At 32.6% G+C, this 21857-nt stretch overlaps 1 protein-coding gene across 3 annotated transcripts in view; it reads right to left on the bottom strand.

The window, feature by feature from the left end:
- ATAD1 (ATPase family, AAA domain containing 1) overlaps positions 1 to 21857 on the bottom strand; it is a 57019-nt gene that overhangs the window by 13066 nt on the left and 22096 nt on the right. For all 3 annotated transcript variants that reach the window (XM_023531463.1, XM_011361619.2, XM_011361618.2), the window contains 4 exons: positions 16717 to 16823; positions 11454 to 11543; positions 8714 to 8764; positions 1105 to 1238 (listed from right to left, as the gene is read on the bottom strand). In XM_023531463.1, the coding sequence (XP_023387231.1) occupies positions 1105 to 1238; positions 8714 to 8764; positions 11454 to 11543; positions 16717 to 16823 (382 nt within the window). The remainder of the gene's footprint in view (positions 1 to 1104; positions 1239 to 8713; positions 8765 to 11453; positions 11544 to 16716; positions 16824 to 21857) is intronic.

Below are 21857 nucleotides of genomic sequence, written 5' to 3'. Positions count from 1 at the left end.
AAGTCAAATAACTTTACGATATATCTTCCTAAAATCTTACCATGATTAAAAAATAAAACCTCTTTCCCACCCAAGATCCCAAAGACAACCACAATTAAAAGCTTCATGTGAACTCTTTTCGGAATTATCTATGCATATACAAGTACTAGGAGATTTTTTAAAATCACTGACTAAGAGGCAGGAAGCTAAAATGTCTGGCTATAAACATCATTGCTGTGGTAATTAAAATCAAATACTTCACACTAAGAATATAAGTACAGAATATTACCTAACGTGAAAATGTCGTATAAAGGTGTCAGTTTACCAAAACAGGAATAATTCCAATCAAGGAGTCAAACGTTATTCTCGTGAAAACTAGAATTAAAAAGTAGGATTCCTACAAATTCATGTAAGTGTTTAGCTTCTGATGAACTCAAAATTCTCTGCTATTAATAGAAAACAACTAATCTAAGTCTCCCCCACTTCAATAATAAGAAAAACAAAATCCCACTATGTCCCTCAAGGGACATGGTTCATCAGGGCTCTTATTCCAGTTCACCTATATCTTTGCTGGAATAAAGTTGGTACGAAATTGTTTTCTCAAGCTCATTATATTTTGAAATTGGTTTCAAGTGAAGTATGCTGCAGTGACAAATGATTTGTTTTATAAATATAGTATTATTAACAAGCTAAAGTCTAATCCCAAGGCAGGCCCCTCATTTAGGTGTAAAATTTCTGGAAGACAGGGCACTTGTGTCCATATGAAATGAAACTTAAGAATTTAAGATGTAAAGCAATCCAGGAGTACTAGAAAACCCTATTTTCCTAGCAGATAGGAACAAACCTAAGTTTCTATAAGCTTTCTGTGACAGAGTCCAAGAATTTTCAGTAGAAATTTAACTTATATTTCTTCCTCTTCATACTAGACTCTCTTTAAGACCTCCCCACAAATGCATTTTCAGAATGAATTAGAAAAAGGACAATAAAGTTGAGGGGACTGTTAATTCCAATTTACCTTTTATTCCATAAGCAGAGTTGGAATTATAAAGCAAAATAAAAGAAACGAACCTAAAAGCTCTTACAAGGGTTTGATAAATATTAGAGATCAACTCTATAAACACTTACCTTTCTTCTGATGTAGAATTAACATATTCCCTGACACAGAGGAGGGCAGCATCTCGACACATCTCTTTTAGGTCACTTCCTGAAAACCCATCAGTTTCCTGGGCAACTTCTAGCAGATCCACATGCCTATCCACCTTAAACGAATATAAAACATGCTTAAAAAAACAAGTATAAAACATATCGCAAAGAATACATCCAAACACTCTTCTTAGAATTAAAGAATGTTAAGCACATTTGGAACAGCATGGAAAGAGAATCACTAAAAAGTATTTTCAGTTTTTAGAATTTGTGAACCATAAAAGCTTAAAATTTGAAATTTGATTTCCATTAATTGCCATTATGGTGAAAATAGTGAAATAAGTCTCACTAGATATATCATGGAGTGACAGTGAAGAAGACAGTCAGTCAAACAACACTGGATTTACTTCAGTAGTTCTTAGGAAGGTTAACACTTTTCTATGATATATTCAACATGCTTGGCAAATAGTTGGCATCAAGTCCCAAGTCCATTACAAAACACATAGCCCACTGAAATATTCTAACATTCATTTTAACTATAAGGCTTTGGTATTCTACTACCTCAACATTAATTCAGCTCCTTGTCTTGCTCCCCAATGTAAGCTTATACAGTCAAGCCAATTAAGTGATAGTACTGGGCACACAATAGACTTCGGATAATATAATCACACCAAAATTACATGTAGATTAAGAAGAGAAAATGAGCAAGAAAAAAACGTACTTATAATAATTATCATCTATGAAATGATTCTCATGTGTCATTCACTGTGCTAAACACTTTACATGTATTATTCTCATTTAATCCTGTCAGATAAGTATTCTCATTTTCATTTTCAGATAATAATGAGACCTGAAAATAAATGGCCCAAGATCATGCATCAGAGCCAGGAGTTGAACACCATGTATTAGATAGAGGTCTTCCTGGATTTCCCCCACATTTAGCTAACCATTTGTCTTAACATTTACTTTCCCACATTGATCTGAAATGCCACTTTTAAAGTTACTAAATTCCAGTTCATTTTTCTGAAAGACCCAGTATTTAAGTAAGAACAACAACTTTACACAAGGACAAGAGACATGGAAGTGAGAGGACATGAGGTCTATTGTCAGCTCTGCAACTGTGACTTCACATGACAGTGTTCTAATTCCTAAATGTGGGGGTTAAATAAACATTAATCACATATTCTTTGATAAAAAGAAAAGTGAACCCAGAAGGTAGGGTGTGAAGTAGAGATGATATGCAAAAAATAAATAAAAATAAAAAAGGTAAGCATATAGATAAATCTAAATATGCTTCAATATATAACGAGCAATAATAAAAATTTAATTTGGAGGTAGAGAAACCATGTAAAACTAAAATTCTAGACAACAAGAACATGTAATATGGAGGGGACATCTACGTTAAAGAAGTGTTAAGTCTTAAAATTATAGCACTGGAAATAGTGAAGACATATCATTAACTTGGACTTTAGGTACATATATGTTAAAAAATTTTAAGGGTATCACTAAAAGAGAATACGTAACTTCTAAACTAGTAGAGGAAAAGGGGGAATAAAGGGATAAAGAATACAAGAGAAAAATAACAGTGTGGGAGGGTGCGGTTATGTGAAGAAAAAGCATCATACATGGAAATAACTAAAATAAGAAAGAATGAGAGACAAATTTGTGAGTAATCACCACAAATGCAAACAGAGTAAACTAGTCTGGTGAAAGACAAGATTAGATTGTATAAAAAAAACCCAAAATGTAGCTATTTGAGGTTTGTAAGAGTCACACCCTGCAGAAAAGGAAAATAAAACAGGCTAGTGTTACATCTCAAAGGAAAAACACCAAAAGTTCAAAGTAAAAGATTGGAAAAGGATATCGAATGCAAATATTAACCAAAAGAGGGCTAATGTAGTTCTATTTATATCAGATCAATAGATTTTTTTACTCAAAATACACAATCTGGAATAGAAATCATTATATAATGATAAAAAATAATTCATCAGAAAAAATAACAATTCTCTACTAGTATACATTTAATAACATGACCTCAAAATATACATAGCAAAATTAACATAATTTCACTGAGAAATGGACAGGTCCACAATAATACTGGGAGATTTAAACATATGTCTCAAATACTAATGTATCAGACAATAAGGTCCTAGAGCTGGCTGCAGGTAGTACCTGTGATCGAATAATGTACACACATAAACCTGACACAACTGATTATAGTAATTTTGTATAATTTGGATATTAGTCCTTTGTTAGTTAAAAGGTTGTAAATGTTTTCCCAGCGGCTTGTTTTTTCACTTTGTTTATGTTACCTTACACTTCTGGAAATGCTCAATCTAATCATAGTCAGACTTGTGTATTTCTCTTTCTCTTATAGTTTATACTTTTCTGTGTCTGAGGAACTCGTAAGTATACATGTGAAATCAGACACATGGAAGGATCTAATTTCCCTGTTTGTAACATTGAACAAGTAAAAATAACATATACCTACACATGTATTATGTATCTATCCATACCTTTCACTGGAACTGATACACATTACCAACTTCAGGACAGAAGGCTACCAGAGGTAGGTGATCAGAGGGGAATGCAAAGCAAAATATGATAAGATCACCTGTTAAATCTGGGTGGTAAAGATAAGGTTACTTGTGTATACGTTTCAAATATTTTATAAATTTGAAAAACTCTTTAAAAGATCTTCAAATTATATGATGTTAAAAATTAGTCTTCTTCCCTAGAATGACACTTCCACCCTATCCTTTGACCACTCCTTTGCTGGGCCACATTGTGTTCACAAATCTTGTGCATGACAGGATAATAAAGTCACAAAGATGAACAAAATAATTATGAGAAAAGAACGAAAGGGAGAAGATTATAGTCATTGGGAGAGCAAAATTAATTTATAGAGATAGCATACCATAATAGTTAAGTGAAAGACTCCATCACCACTTTGCTATGTGAGCCTGGCCAATTTATTATATAACTTTTCTGGGTTTCAGTTTCCTCAACTGTAAAACAGTACTAATATGGACTCCTTATATGAATCGAGGATTAAATAAAACAATGTACAGTTGACTCTGGAACAACTTTTGGCACATAACAATTCTTGGCACATAGCAAATACTCCAAAAGAATCCCTTTTTTAAGGTAATAGCTATGAGACATACCATGACATAATGAGAACTGTTTTCAATAGGCAACTATGAAGGCAATTCTTAAGATAAAAAAGGTTTTGGATAGTGAGAGCAATACTGGAATAAATTAACGAACTTCCAAAATAGCTTGGAAGAACAGCACTAATTTGTGTGCACTTATTATATCTACCATTGGGTATATAATTGCATGGTACTATAGCATTCTACATACATCATTTAATTTACATTCTCCAAATGATTCTATTAGCTTGTTGGCATTATCTCTGATTTCCAAGTGAGAAAAATGAGACACAGAGATGCTAAGCAATATCTGTCTGAGGTCACACAGCAAGGAATGGTCAAGCCAGAATGTGAGGCCCTCAGACTTGTCTCCAAAGTCCATGCTTGTTAACTATTCCTTTGTATAAGGTAAAAATTTTATTCTAATTCTTTTTATACTTAAAACTTTAAGCCAAAACCACTACACTATCTTCTTTTAGATGAGTGAGTTGTGTTAAGGATCTATCAACAAAGAATGATGTTCAATAATTTTCTAATAACCATGTATAGTTCCAGGTGAGTACTTGACTAATCAGGGGGATCACTTCGTAAATTATATAAATGTCTAACCACTATGCTGAAACTAATATAAAATAATACTGAATGTCAAGTCTAATTGAAAAATAAAAAGTTAAAAACTTATTGTGAAAGACCAGAAAACACTATCATTTCAAAACCATCATTCTGTCTTCAGAGAAGAAAAACTCAGAAAATATAAAAGTCTGGTAGTCTGCTTGTATCAAATACCCCAATTCTGCCCAGCAATGTATAAGCATGATGGTGCTCATGTTATTAAATAAATGTGTTACTGATTTGAGGCATCTTTTAACAAAATTACATTAATTTCTTTCATATTCTATTGAAGTCATGATATGCTTTCAACATATAAATACCAGCTAGTGGAAAATCAGATGTTCCTATGTCAGCAGTTATCCAGAGAGCATTCATATTTTGCATCATAAAACTGATTAGAGACTAATCCTTCGTGCTTTCATGAGTAAGAAACAGAATGCTAAATATTCCCTGCACTCGTAATGAATATAATTCTGAAAGAATTTTCAAAGATATTGCTGTTTAAGAAAAGCAGGATACTGAAATCAAAGTGAAAATTAGACACAATGAATAGTTTCTTAAGTTTAAAAGTGAAAACTTGATGGCCTGTTAGATACAATGAATAGTTTCTTAAGTTTAAATGTGAAAACTTTAAGAGCTTAAATCTCATTTACATTCATCATCTATACGTAAATCACGTACATCATCTATAACTACATTAGACCACATATATGTGGTTTGAAAAGGTTAACATTCAGCCATGTAACACCATCGTTCATTAAAAACTTTTAAATTAAATAACTGTATTAGTTAACGATGTCTCTACAAAATTGTCAGCAACTATCTTTTAATACCTGTTAAAATTTCTAGCTACATCATAGCCACCTTAATTCAAAAGAATTTACGATTTTATCCTCTTTGCTTTCTTCTCTGAACTATTCATTAATACTTATCCTTGTTAAAGGTTTAGCAATTGTTTTACCTAAACAGCAGTACAACTATACAATGTCTTTTTGAAAGCAGTTATTAAATATTCAATTAAAAGGTAAAATGTAATTTGTTGATTTCTCATTCATGTAGGATAGTAGGTCCTTACCTAGAATACATGGAAGGTTTTAGGAAGTTCCTTGGAATTGTTTTCTAAGGAATGACTTCATATCTTTTATCTCTTTATTTAAAGGGTTCTATGATCCCTGCAATGGTTAGTAATCAATGATCTAATCTCTAAAATTTGCTAGGTTCTTTAAACTTTTGCAAAGCAGCACAGATGCTATTTTGACATACTTTAAAGAAATAAATGAACAGAACACTACTGAAAGACACCAGGGAAGACGTGAACGACCAGGAAGACATACATGTTTTTGGTTAGAAAAGATTCAACATCAAAAAGATCTTAATTCTCTTGAATTACGATCCACCAAAAACTGCTGTTTGTTTTTTCTGGAATTAGACAAATTAATTCTAAAATTCACACAGAAAAATGAGCAAAAATAACCAGGAAACTTTGGGCAAAAATAACCAGGAAACTTTGGGCTGGGGAACAATAAGGGAACAATAGCTGTACTTGCTATTAAAATTTATAAAGCCTCAATAATGAAAACATTGTGGTGTTGGTGCATAAAGACACAAAAGACCAATGACCTGAATTCAAAGTCCAGAAACACAGTCAATACATATGAGAATTTCAGATATGAGAAAGTTGGCATTTCTAATGAGGAAAAGATGGCCTAATCAATAAGTGGCTTAGGACAACAGAGTATTCACCTGGAAAACAAAAGCAAAGTTCGATTCACATCGCATATGGTATATCCCAATAAATACAAAATACATAGCAAAGATTGAAATGTAAACACAAAACCATAAAGGATATCCAGATATTATGTATCTCCCAATCAAAGAATATAATTCTACCTAAGAAGTAGTCCTGTTTTCTCGACTGCCAACCTGAACCAAATTCAGAATATGGTAAAATCTGGACAAATCCACCTGATTTGTTTTTCAGCAAATAAATTGAAAGGGAAGGTGAAAGAAAGGAGAGACAAAGGAAGAATCTACAGTCTATGGATTAAAAGAGATTTTAAAACTATCAAGTAATCTCAAATTATGAACTTTATAGGAATCCCAAGTCAAACAAACACGTAGTTAAAAAAAAGAGACTTTTTTTTCTTTTTTAAAACAAACTGGATATTCAATGATAATAATGAAATATGGTCAATTTTTTGTTAGGAGTAAGAAAAGGAATGAGGTTGAGTTAAAAAGAAAAATTCTGTCTTTTAGAGATAAAACTAAAACATTTACAGATAAGACAAGATGGGAAAACATGGGAGATGGAGAAGTAGATATGTTATGTATTGAGCAGAATTAACCATGAGATTGATGGTGATGCAGAAAAGGAGGAAAACCATTGAAACACAAGTATCCCTCACTATGGGAATCTCTGGTTTCTTAGTTTAGATAGTAAGTTCAAATAGTGAGTTTAAGTATGAAGTTTAGGATAGGGAAGAATACCATGTTATTAAAATATATTTGATTACAGTTTTGGTGGAAAAAGTAGCAAGAGTTGGAAAATATGGAAAATTCTCTTATAATCATGGGAGTGGAAAGACCCTCTTAATTTAGATTCAAATCCCAGAAGCCATAAAGAGATTAAACAAACAAACAAAAAAACCAGTAAAATCAAAAGACAAACTGGGAAAAATATTTACAAATCGTGTAGACTAAAGACACATCTCCCTAATACATCTGAGTTCCTACACATCTATAAGAAAAAGAACACTGCAAAAGAAAAATGGGCAAAGAATATCAACAGGTATTTTACAGAAAAAAATTCAAGTGGCTCTTAAACATATAATGGTCATTTAATCCCTAAAGAATGTAAATTAAAACTATAATGAGATACCATTTTCTACCTATCATGTTGGCATAAAGTTCCATAACACTGTTGGCAAGGCTATAGGGAAAAAGGTACTCTAATATTGCTGGTATAAGAGTAAACTGAGCATGGACAATTTGGCAAAATTATAAATATCAGCAATTCCTCTTTTGGAAAATTCACTGTACTAACACTTCTGTACAAGTGTGAAATGACAAATGTACAAGGTTACTCAGTGCAGCATTAAATAACAGTAAAAGACCAAAATCAACCAGGATGTCCTTCAAAATGGCGCCAATTAAGCTATAGTATATCCATACAATGGAATCTTAACACAGTGCGAAGAAAAAAAGGGGACACAGAATAAGGAAACTAACTATATGCTAACACAGAAAGATTTCAAAGGTGAAAAAAGCAATGCATAGGGGGTTTATTAACATGGTTTTGTAGGAAAGGGGAGAGAAATAACAGTATATTTTAATTTGCTTGTACAGGCATAATGCCATCTGAAACAATACAGACGAAACACAGGGGAGGGACTGAGGCTTTCTCCTGTAAACCATTTAATATATTGTAATTTTACGACGTGACTATATGACCTATTTGAAAAAAACTTAAACACAAAAATTATTGAAGATTTTGATTACCATACCTTTTAAATCTAAATTCCACACTTCAAAAATATTGAAGTTAAAAAACCCTTGCTTTTGTATAAAAATAAACATATATAATTGGGAAACAGTCTGAAAAACATCAGGGGATTTTAATCTGTAGATATGAAAACATGGCTTTTTTAAAAGACTGTCTTTAATTAGTTCAAGTATATCATAGTTATTGAGTTAGATGAGCAGGCAAGAGTTTTACAATAATTTACATCAAGTTCAAAGCTACATTATTCTCAGGTTCCATTTTCATTTCTAGAATGAATTAACGAATGTTAATAGGATGGGGAAAATTATAATTTTCTACTTACATTTTCATTTTTCAAGATGAGTTTCAGGATTGCTTCTCTTTGTTTTAGAGCCTAAAATCAGGATAATTTTCAATTACTATTTTTAAAAAAGTAAGGATCAACTAGTTTTCCTAGTATTTCTTCAATCCCTGTAAACTACCTTAAAATACCTATATGGAATAACAGAAACTCTGACAGAGGTCATGGAAACTACAGGCTAAAGCAAGGTCTAGATTCTAGCCTCCAGAGCAATCATTCATGGTTGTCCTACTGAACTACATCTCATTCTGAATCCCCAGTGCCTAGCACAATGTCTGGGAGATAACATACCCTTAAATCTTTCTTGTGTGAGTAGATGAATACCTCTACCAATGTCTTTCCTCCACGGCTCTGCAAATCTCCTTTCCTTCATTTAGAAAATTCTGAAAACATCACTGCCATAAAATTTTTACCAGTAATTAAAGAGATGGCAACAATATCTCTTTGGTTCCCCCATTTCAACATATAACTTCCATGTTCATTAATTTAATTATTGAATTTTTATTTAGTGCTGATAATATATTTGTTCACATGCTTATATTTCCCCACTCCGTGATGCTTCATATTATACCAGAGAATAGAAACTTTTACAAAATACCTTACATATAGTAAGTATAAACGCTTTTAAGAATTATTATGGCTGAACTCATTCCTATTCCCACAACCATTGAAAAAAATCGAGCTGGTTTTAATAAGCATCGAATCAAATGACCTAAAAAACAAAACCAAACCCTGCTGTTTCTGTTCAAGTGTGTTAAGTATGAAGGTTAATTTGGTATGTTCTGTGTTCACCAATAACTAATTTTGTTAATAAATATTTAACTTGGAGAGGAATTTGAAGGTAAAGTTAATCACATACTTTGATGTCATATAATTATGCAACAACAAAAAATTACCCTATAAAAAGTGTGTGTTCACAAAAAATAGAATGAAAGGAAGGTTAGAAACCAGTTTCTACATAACAGCATACAAATTTATAACAAACTTGTTAACTGTTTCAACTCATTTTGATAACTTACAAAATTAATATACTAAACTTACAACTTTAATAAAGGCTATTTTCCATGCTATGTATCCTATGTTCTATTCTACTGTATTGTTCTCTATTGGACTACAAGCAGAGACTCTATCAACGTAATCTTCATCTTCAACCACTAATTTTCTTAAAACTAATTTTCTTTTAAAATGTTCTGATGCCTTGCTAACAAAATAAAGTCAAAATTCTTATGAGAATTATGGAAAGTTCATCTAAACCTGGCAGCAGTCTACCTTTCCAATCTCATCTCCATCCGTTTTCCCTGGTGCCCTAATGGAAGTACCCCAGAAGTCGCCATTAAATATGAGCTTCCACACTTTCTTGCCTTTGTTCATTCTGGCAGGAAAGCCTTTCCTTGCCTCACTTGCCTATCAAATTCTTACCATCTTTCAAAGCCCACCTGAACTGTATAAATTTCACCAACTCCTCAGACAGAATTATTAGTTTTCATCATCATATCAGGCTCTAACAGTTCTTTAAACATACCCTTGTAAAGTACATTTAACATTATTTATTGTGTCTTACTACCCTGCAACAGAGTTCTTTGAGGATAGGGGCCAAGTTCCATTCACCAGAGCCTATCAGTTATCTACCTCATATTAATGCTCAATAAATAGTAGTCACACTAAATAAATTTTATAGTCTCCTACATCAAGTTAAGAAAATCTCTTCATTGATTTGTCAGGTAAATAACTATGTGCATATCCACAGAGGGACCAGAGGTTGTAGCTATAGCAAATAGTTGATCGGAGTAATTTTTTAGAGGCTACAACCATCGACATTTAGGAAACCATGTTTGTGGCCACAGATTGATCTGGTAAGCTGCAGAATATAAAAGAGGACAAATGATTTTTAGCCAGGTTATTAATTAATTATAATATAATTATTTCAAAAATTGAAAGAAATGACACTTAAAAATTCTGCTACATGCTGATTGTACAGCACACATCTTCTATTACTAATCCTGTATTTTTTCTTTTTTCTTTTATCTAAAGGCAGACAAAATTCGAGTTCTGAGCATTTGGGGCAAAAATTATAAATAAATTGTAATCATCTATTTGAAGGTACTTCTTAACAAAAAAGAACACTAGAGAGAAAACAATACTGGTTCAACACTACCGTCATTCACATTAAGTTAAAGTGTAATATCTTAGCTACTGGTTAATCATTAATACTGTCAGAGGAAAGCACAGATTACAACTGCCAACAATTAAATAAATCTCAGTTGTTTTTCCTGTCGGGCTTCTGAACAGAACAGTTCTTCAACCCTAATCCCCCTAATTTCAGCCTATGCTAAACCAAAACTATAATTTCGATTTCTTCTGTCTTCCATTGAGAACTTGCTACATTCTAAAGAAAATCACTAAAGTGTCTAGGCAAACTTGAGGTAATTATATATTTTGAAGAGAAGCAAATAACATTAACCTTAGGAAAGAAAGAAAGAAAAGAGAGGGGAGGGGAAGGGAGGAGAGGGGAGGAGAAGAAAAAGAGAGAGAGAGAGAGAGAGAAAATAAGTAGAAAGAACACAGAAGCAATTATGGGGATTGTTGCCCTATTCCTTCCCTGCCTATCATAAATGATAAGTCTTATTAAAAAAAAAAAAATTATCCCCTTCTTGAAATCACAGTAAAGACCTAAAAAAAAGTGAATATTTAAGGGTTCATAATATCAGTCAAAACCACCTACAGGCTGGTTGATATGAAATCTTGTAGGCATTCTTCTCATTATAGCTGAGTCAAGATCCTGAGGACGATTAGTAGCTCCCATCACTATGACCTAAATACAAAAGGAAAACAAAGGTATTAAATCCACCTATAACACTCCTTTTTGGATGTTATTACTAGGGCTTAGAAAATACAGAAAATTAAGTGGCATCTGAACTAAATTTGCGATAAGAAATCTGGCATTAATCCAGTACATATTACTCAAATATTTATAGATATAAATCAAAGTTAATTCTAAATAGATAATACAAAGCTGGCTAGACTGATCTATTTCACTGGACTAAAGTAACTAAAATAGCATACTGTTCAGTTACTGAAAAATTATAAAGATTTAAAAAAATCTGTTGTATTTTGCAAAATATAGTTGCTCAACGGCTATACGCTGAATAATTGAAAGCCGTTTATTTTATAACTTGGGAGTATATATGGAGGAATACTTCAAGTACCTTAATAAAAACATTTAAGAGAGAACCATTCCCCCTAAGTCTGAGGACACTAGTAGTAGTACCAGATATGTACTTTTCCCTCTAGATTTCACACATCTTCATCTCATGGCATACGTAGGCACTGCAGATGACATCTTTTCAATGCTCATAAAACCTTAAACAATCTAACTTTAAAGAAGGGCAACAAAATAAAAGTAAAAATCAAAATGCTGGGTAGAATTTTTAAAAAATTGCCGGTGACCCTGCCAACTTCTGCATCAGTGTCACTTATTTATAAGGGCAGAGAGAGATGAAAAATCAACATGAATAAAGATAAGTATATACAAAATAAGTTAAATTTCTGAAAGGCTCTAATATTACCATTACTGATGATATTTCCCTATAACCCAATAATAATAGCACACACTGATTCAAAACGAAATTTATTGGTATTCTAAAGGAAACTTTTATTTTACATTATTTTATTTCACGCAAAGGGGTATTAGATTTCTAAAATAATCTGAAATCTAACTCAGGAACATATTTAAAGATCCATCAAATCTTATATTCTACACCTATTTTTTATATTGAATGATACTCAAGAGCCAAATAACTTTCAATTAACTGTGAGAGGTTGCCACCTAGAGGGAAATAATAAAACTACAAATACAAATATAAATTTGAGAAATGTTAGTTCCAAAATATTAATGCAATTTTGTGTTTTGGATAACTGGTCCTAAACATCAAAATATTAATGCTCTTACCTAGTTTTATTTAATGATTTTCTACAACTCTACTTAGTTAATAAGGAAAATTTCTATCAAATATAAAACAACGTCTTAAATTGATCAAATTAACTAACTATATAAAGGATGACTGTAAATAAATACATTTTGAGATGGAGTATATTTAAAGTGTTAAAATAGATTCAAAGTGATATGGAAGTGTGTTGAAGGCTGACCATATTAGGTGGCAGAAAATCATAAAAGGCTTTGTGGTTGAGGCGGTACCTGAAAAAAACTGAAAAATGGGTTGTATTTTGAGAAACTTTTTAGGCAAACTGCCTAAAACAAAACAAAGAAACCCAGTATAGAAGATGAAATGCTAAAAATTAGGATCAAGGAATCCAAATAAATTTAGCGTAACATGTTCTAATGAATAAAATATAGGTTAATAATAGTCATGGTGAAAAATCAAGAATGCATGAAACTACTTGTAGTTTCACTTAAAGAAGCAAATTTTAAGGGGCAAAAACAACCTTTACACATATATAAACTCAGTGTTTAGTGTAAATGAGATAAAATTCAAAATGGGAAGCAACAGTAATTTCTTAGTATTTAAGTAACAAAATTAATGTACCTTTTAGGTATTAGTTAAGACTTTTAAAAATCTTTAAGACAAAGTATAAAGATAAATTTTTTATCATTTCACATTTAAAATAATCAGATCTAAATTCATGCCTCAAAACTTTGTCAATGAATATCCTAAATACATGTTTCTTTTGTTTCATGTCTCTCAAGATGAAAAACATGTCATCGGTTAACTTATATTTCCAGTAGTGGTGATAGGTTTACTGGAGCCATTGAACTGTTTTTGTTTCCTGTATGGCCATATCAGACATACTAACTGGAGTACTGGGCTCCATCCATAGTCATATAATAGACAATTTTAGAGAAAAGCTAACTGGTTGATATAAAAGAAGAATGTGTCTGAAGTTATTATTCAAATCAATAATATCAATTTTAACCCCTCGTCACACAAAAAAGGTAAAAAGAAAACAGTTGCTAGAGTTTAATAAAAAGCAATTTGTCATAATGAAAAGAGTAAGTACTATTAGCGTGATAAATTATGGTTCTGAAAACTCAGTTCGAAAATGTACTGTCTCAGAGCCATGATGTGGGGCTCCGAATGAAGTGGCTCTGAAGTATATACTTCACCCAACTGTCACTATTTCCTTGGTCTTTTAAACTATAATTTGATAGGATATTATAAAATACTAAGTATTTTCTCTTCATAATCTAACTATTCGATTGTTTAAGCGATTTAAATACTGTTGCTTAGGAGGTTATTAGTTTTGGGAAACCTGTAAACTATTTCCATTGAATAGATGTATTAGAAGCAATTATTAATAAAAATTGCTTCTATTACTGTCACCTAAATTTATCTATGTTGTGCTTTTTTCTCTAATCATCCAACAAACATTAAAGGCAACTTTCCCTCATAATGAAGCTATATTTTCATAAAGATGATGTAGAATGAGGGCATGTGGTTTAATTTTCTTTTTGAGAATGATATGTTTCCTATTTTTGATTTATGGGAATATGGTAGACATAGGAGATCCTTTACTCCTCTGGCTACAGAACACACACAAATAATGGAGTAATAAAAAACTCAAATAAATTAATTGATAAATCTGCAAAAAAGTAAAGGAATTAAGCTGAGGACAGGAGGAAGGCCTATGCCTAAGGGAGGTAAACAAGGGTAGAAGCTGACCACATACCATGTAGACATATAATGTATAGAGCTTAGAGTGGGGTATGCACTGGACACATTACAGGGCAGAGAGCCTGATGAAAGACCACCTATATAAAGCTGGGACTCATGAGTACCATAGTTTTAGAAAAGTGAAATATTAGAAAACCTATTCAGTAGAGTCAAGCCTTGGTTCTTGGAAAGACCCAAGAACACATAAACACCCATATAAATTCCCTGAGATTTCATGGTTCGAATTCAGCCTACATGGATCTCAGCTAATATACATAAAATAACCTGAATTTATCTATTTGTGTTGGGGAAAAAAATATGGCAAAGGACAAATCCTCTTAGATCAACGAACCTTCAACAAAGGTTCCAAAAATTCACACGCAAAATTCAACCAAATATGATTTTTTCCCCCATGAAATCACAAAACACAAGAGCCACCATAAACTCAAACAAATAAGAACCAGATATACAAATAGTCATGTTAGAATTACTGAATATAGACTATAACTATGTTAATATACTTAAAGGAATAAAGGAGGAATTTTAAAAATCACATGGCAAATATTTATGTAGAAAATATGTAGAAAATTTAGATCTGTTATAAGCACTTTACTCTGATAAATTCCTTAAACTTCTACAATAATTTTGAGGTGGATATTATCCTCCCCTTTTTATAGATATTATTTCCTCTATTCAGATAAAATGATTATATAATTTGGCCAAGGTCACACAGCTAGTTTGATGCCAGGGCTCTGGTTTTCTAATCTAATTGGAAACGAGTTGATGGGCAAGAGCTCATGAAAAGTGACATGGAAAACTTGAAAAAAAAAAATCTAAAAGAATTTTTAGAACTGAAAAATTTACTAACTGAAAGAATAAACTCAACGAAAGAATTAAATAGCAGAAGACATCAAAGTGAACTTAGAATCGACAAATTGGAAAAAAAAAAGAGATAAAGAAATTACCCAGAATATTTGATAAAAAGAGAAAAAATATAAAAAGTTAAAACACATGACATATAAATAAGGTATATCTAATTGGCACTCCACAAAGAGAGCACATAGGGAATGAACAAGAAACAATATTTGAAGAAATAACTTTTTAGAAGTGATGGAAGATATGATTCTATACATACTATGTTTTTTAAAAAGGGCAAAGAGATTACAAAATAGAAAATACCCGGTAAAGTTAAAACAACAGAAGACTATTGTTAACTTTTGCAAAACTTTTCAAAGAGATACAAATAGGTGATTCATGAAAAAAAAGTGGTTCTAGAACTTCCATTTCAAGTAATATGGCAGAAAAATAACATGCCAGATTTTTTTTTTAACTTTACTTTTAAAACACATCATTGACCTGACAAGTATGGCCTAGAAGGTATTATGCTAAAGTGAAATAATTCAGGGAAAGAAAAATACCATATAGTCTCACTTACATGTGGAATCTAAACAACAAAAAAAAATGAACAAACAGAAACAGACTCATAGATACAGAGAACAAACTGGTGATTGCTATATGGGGGACTGGGTAAAAAGGTGAAAAGATTAAGTACAAATTGGTAGTTACAAAATAGTCACAGAGATGTAAAGTACAGCACAGAGAACATAGTTAACAAGATTTTAATAACGACATATAGCGCCAAGTGAGTACTAGACTAACTGGGGGGATCACTTTGTAAATTCTATAGATGTCTAACTACTACACCTGAAACTTAATACTGAATGCCAACTGTAATTGGAAAAAAAAGTATAGAATACTCACAGGTGAAAAATTAAGTGAAAATGGGAACCCAAAGAGGTAAGCTGAACTAAATCTAGCAGCTTTCTCTTTGGTGGCTTATCAAGGGACCTTAGTTTTCACAGCCTTAGAAGAGGAAGAGACAAAGACTAGGAGAGATGACTATTTTATTTAAAATTGGAATCTTAAAAGAAGGTGCATGTGATAGGAAGTGGGAAAGTAAATTTCAGCATCTAATGAAAATAAGTGACATAAGAACTGAGAGTAAAGACTGCAGTGATTTATGGTAAGAGTCAAAGAAACATGTAGCCAGAGCCACAAGTCATTCCACTTCCTTGGCATAGATTCCAAGCAGAGGCTTCGCCCTGTTTTTTTCTCTTCTGTTATACTCGTTTCAGATACTGAGACCATCTATAAACACTTTGTTAAACATGAAAACCTCAAAACAAACTGTATTCTTTCAGATCTCCATCATTTAAAGATAATTACGAAAAAGACTTTTGTAAAAAAGCCAAAGTCTCCTATTAACACCACCACTACCGCAATACCACAAGTCTTAGGCAGGTTTCTTTCAAATACCTGGCAGCTGTGATCAGTATCCAATCCATCCCAGAGGCTCATAAACTGAGCTTTCATCATAGCTGTGGCTTCATGGTCAGAACTTGAACGGTTTCGTAGAAAGGAGTCTAGAAGGAAAAGTCCTTAATCTTAGAAATTAATAGTGAATTATTTACTCTTTATATAATTTCAGATCATTTAACCAAAAGCTGACAACTGAACAACTACAAGCAAAAGGGTTCAACTATACCTTTCCACACATTATTCTAATATAACAATTTTGACAAATTATTGTGCAAATTGAAAAACAATTAATTCACGATCTTCATTTCTTTCCTAAGAATACTTTCATACTAACATACACATAAAAAAGTAAAGGAGAGGGTGGCTCCATAGTGTAGTGGGTAGCGCATCTGCTTTACACGCAGAAGGTTCTGTGTTTGCGCCCCAGGTGGAGCCACAGATCATACCCTAGGTGCACCAGCGCCCCCCTCCTCCCAGTGCTCCAGGAGTGCCAGGCCCAGGGTGCATGCTGTGAGCGTGTGGGAGGAGATACCCCACCCTCAGAGATCCAGTTCTTAAGGGGAAATGGCAACCTCCATAGGTCAGGGGTGGAAGTTGGGGGGAGGGGTGGAAGTGGGGTGGGGGATTAAGAGGAAAAAAAGTAAAGGAATTGGTACTAAGAGGCTAGAAAAGGATCAAGTAGTGTCTTGAAGGAAAATCTGTGTGCTCTGGCCCTAAATTTCCATATTATTGTATCTTTTGTGTTCTTAATTATGGAGTCACACATTCTTTTCCTCACACATTTTTCCTAATAATAAATAAAAATGGCAATGGAAAATGTCAAAACGCTATTAAGTAGGAAAATGCAGGACAGAAAATGGTTTGAAATACACTTGCTAATACGCATGTACATATATGTTATACATGGTAAAAACTCAAATGCTAATAACTTTGGTTATCTCTCAGTGACAGACTTAAGGATAACTTTAATTTTCTCTTTTGAATTATTTTGTCATCTAAATTATCTACAATAAATACAAAATGCTTTTAAAAAGGGGGAAACATGTTCCTTCTAAAATGAAAAGACTTTATTCTTATATCCTAAGAAGAAAAAAAGACAGTAAAAATAAATCCTGGATTTTCTAGTAAAACCTCTATTTCAAATGTTCTGTCTGCTATTCCTTCAAATAACTGGAATTTCTGAGTAACTTTCACATATCAGCATTAAAACTAGAACTTGAAGTCTGTCAATCACACATGAAAGTGGCACAAAATGCTTTGTCATGTGCTGGGTTCAAGCTTTTAAAAGGCATTTTTAAAAAGAAATTATAGCAGAACACATTATCATGACATGATAGTCTTGTGATGGCAAACATATCCCGGATTTTCTTATAGAGTTCTAGGTTTGTTCCATTGTTGGACTATGTATCAAACTAACCCATTTATTTTGCATGTGGAAAAATCTAGTCATTTTAAAATTGCTTTTTTTAAAAAGATTAATTGTTTAAGTTTAGCTGCCTACTTATACACCATAATTTTATATGAATTATTCCTAAATTATCTTCATTACTTAGAAATGGTTCTGGTAAGATGGCTGTTTAAAATAATACGAAAATTTTTAAATGCTGGATAAGTATATTAAAAACCTAACCATATTAGTAATTACATTAAATGTAAATGGTCTAGAGTATTCAATTACATGAGTATCAAGGGACCTTAGTTAATTACATGAGTAAGATATTAGACTGGATTAAAAAAATAACACCACTGTGTGCTGCTGGCAAGATGCATACTTAAACATAAGGGCTATGAATTTGAAAAGGATGGAAAGACATATATAAATACTAACAAAGTTGGAAGAATATATTTTTTCCCCCCGAAATTGGAAGAATATATTTTTCCCCCCTCTTTAATTCTCCCCTCCTCCACCCCTGACCTACAGATGTTGCTGTTTCTCCTTAAGAAGTGGATCTCTGAAGGTGGGGCGTCTCCTCCCACACGCTTGCGGCATGCACCCATGCAGCCGGAGCCTGGTGCACCCCGGGCCTGGTCCATGGTTCCACCTGGGGCGCGAACCCAGGACCCTTCTCAGTGTAAAGCAGACGTTCTAACTACTATACTATGGAGCCAACCGGAAAAATATTTTTGTAAAAACTTAATTCATAGCTGATAAACAGTGCTGGAACAACTAAACATTCATCCATATGCAAGAAAAAAAAAAAAGAAAAGAAAGAAAGACCTGTACACAGACCTTTTAACATTCACAAAAATTAACTCAAAATGGATCACAGATCTAAATGTAAAACAAACTATAAAACTTGTATAAGATAATATAGGAGAAAATCTAGGTGACCTTGGGTTTGGTGTTAAGTTTTTGCACACAACACCAAAAACAAACACCAAAGAAATGAGTAAGCTGGTCTTTACTAAAATTAAAAATCCTGCCCTATGAAAGACAGTTAAGAGAAAAGGCAAACCATAGACTGGGGGAAAAATATTTACAAAACACTTATTTGATAAAGAACTTGTATCCAAAATACACACAAAAAAACCCTAAAATTCAACAAGAAAACAGCCCAATTAAAAAAACGGGCAAAAGATCTAAACAGACACCTTCGCTTACCATAAAAAGACATACAGATGAAAAATAAACATATGAAAAGATACTCAACAACATATGTCATTAGGGAATTGCAAATTAAAATAACAACAAGACATTTATAAACTTATTAAAGTAGCTAAAATTCAAAAAACTGATAAAAGCAAGTGCTGCAGAGGATGCAGAGCAACAGGACCTCTCATTTATTGCTGGTGAAACTGCAAAATGGTATAGTCACTTTGGAAGGCAGTTTGATAGTTTACTACAAAGCCAAATATAGTCTTAGCATAAGATTCAGCAATTGTGCTCCTAGGTATTTATCTGAGTTGAAAACTTACTGCATATCGCTCTTGTTAGCAGCTTTATTCATAATTATCCCAAAGTGGGAGCAATCTAGATGTCCTTCAACAGATGAATGTATAAACTGTGGTACAACCATATAAAGGACTATTATTCAGCAATAAAAAGAAGTGAGCTATGAAGGCCTGAAAAGACATGGAGGAATCTTAAATGCATATTGCTAAGTGAACGAAGCCAGTTTTGAAAGGCTACATATTGTATGATCCCACCTATATGACATTCTGTAAAAGACAAAACTAGAGACAGTAAAAAGATCAGTGGCTGCCAGAAGTTCGGGAGAGAGGGAGGAATGAATAGGTGGAACACAGGGAATTTTTACAGTGGTGATTCTATTCTGCATGATATTGTAATGGTAGATACATGACAAAGAATTACCCTTAATGTAAACTACGACTTTAATTATTAAAATGTATCAATACTGGTTTAGTAATGATCATTGACAAATTATCATTAACAAATCACTAACAAATGTATCCCACAAATGCAAAGTATTAATAATAAGAGAAAAATTGTGGTGGCGTATATAGGAACCTTTAACTTTCTGCTCAATTTTTCTGTAAACTTAAAGCTGTTCTAAAAAAATAAAGTCTTGTAACTGAATAAAAATAGTTAATAAATATCTGAAATTGCAAGAAAGGAAGAAAATCCCAGAGGTCAGGGAAAAAAGAAAATTAAAATAAGAGTGGTGAGATCTCAAAGAGATTATGCCACTGTTTCTATACACAACAGATATGCATGTGTAGCATCAGAAGGTTCTGCTTTGGAGTTAATATCCATGCTGAAGCCAAGATGCTCAAAAGAATGTATAGTCACAGAAAGTGCAGACCAGAAAAAAAAAAAAAAATCCTGCTCACCACTATAGGGAGTTAAGAAAGCTTATGTTGTTTGTCTTGGCCTGGGCTCTGGGGGAATATATAACCCCTGACAAATAAAAAACCAAGACCACAGGGGCTTTCTCTCAGGCTTGAAGTCTAAATTTGTACTGCCATTCAGTCTAGGAACGTCTCAGTTGAGAAATTATCATAAAAATTGGTTCTGAATGATTAGACCCCAGAGGCTCTAAGTGGAAGACAGAAAAACTACTTTGGATCTTCTGCAGTACAAAATTCTCATATAAAAAACACACCATAAGCCATCTATTGTTAGAAATGACACGAAAAAAAATTACTCTGAAAGAGAGTCAACAAAGAGAATCGGAATTTCTGACAACACTCAAAAAAGAAAGAACAATATAAAAATACTATGTTTAAAATTCTGAAGACATAAAAGGGATTGAAATTCTAAGAAAAGAGCAAGCTACGGTAGAAAAAGATAAAAGAGAACTGAATATAACATCTAAAGTTCAAATACAATCAACAGAATACAAACCCAATGGTTTTGAGATTCAACAGAGCCAAGCAAAAAATATGCTTCTGATAAATTACCCAAGATTGATTTTTGAGTTGCACCATTACTTTATGTACCAACACAAAAAACTTTAAAATGTTGTCAATTATGATGTTAAAAGAGAAAAACTCTGCCAATTAAATAATAACATGCTATCCCAATTTCAGAGATGTTAAAATGTAGAAAACAAAACAGTATGTTTTAGAACTGATGAAATATGGAAGAGAATTAATGATAAAACTGTGGAAATGACTCAAAATTAAGAAGAGAGTTGAAGAATATGGGGGGTTTTGGGTAATAAAATAAAAGCCCTGTAACATTCAAAGATATGTAGTAGTTGAGAAATTTTCCAGATTAACAAAAACCACAAATCCTCAAATTAAAAACCAGTCTTAGGAGGATAAATAAAAATAAATACAGACCTAGAAAGACTAACCAAACAGCAGAACAAGATCAAAACAACACTAATACAGAGAAAAGATAGATTACTCACAAAGAAATATTTGGCTATAAGCAGAATTCTCAAAAGCAACAAGAAAGAATGGAAGACAACAGACTTGTGGCTAAATTGCTGAAGAAAAATAATTCTGTATCATTTCAGAGTGAAGGAAAAATTAACATTTTTACAGAAAGACAGAATTCATGATGTTTGCTGAAAGAACTTCAACAGACTTGGGTAAGATGGAAATTAAATCCCCAGAAAAGGTAGGCACGAGAAACAATTGTGAGGGAAAAAACTGGCAAATATAGGTCTCTAAACAAGCACTACCAGCATAGAAATAACAAATATGGAGAGTATAAAATGAGAAAAAAT

Source organism: Pteropus vampyrus, unplaced genomic scaffold (genome assembly GCF_000151845.1).
Source record: "Pteropus vampyrus isolate Shadow unplaced genomic scaffold, Pvam_2.0 Scaffold68, whole genome shotgun sequence".
Lineage (NCBI taxonomy): Eukaryota > Metazoa > Chordata > Mammalia > Chiroptera > Pteropodidae > Pteropus > Pteropus vampyrus.
Note: the sequence above shows the minus strand (reverse complement) of the source record. Positions and strands in the feature narration are given on the sequence as shown.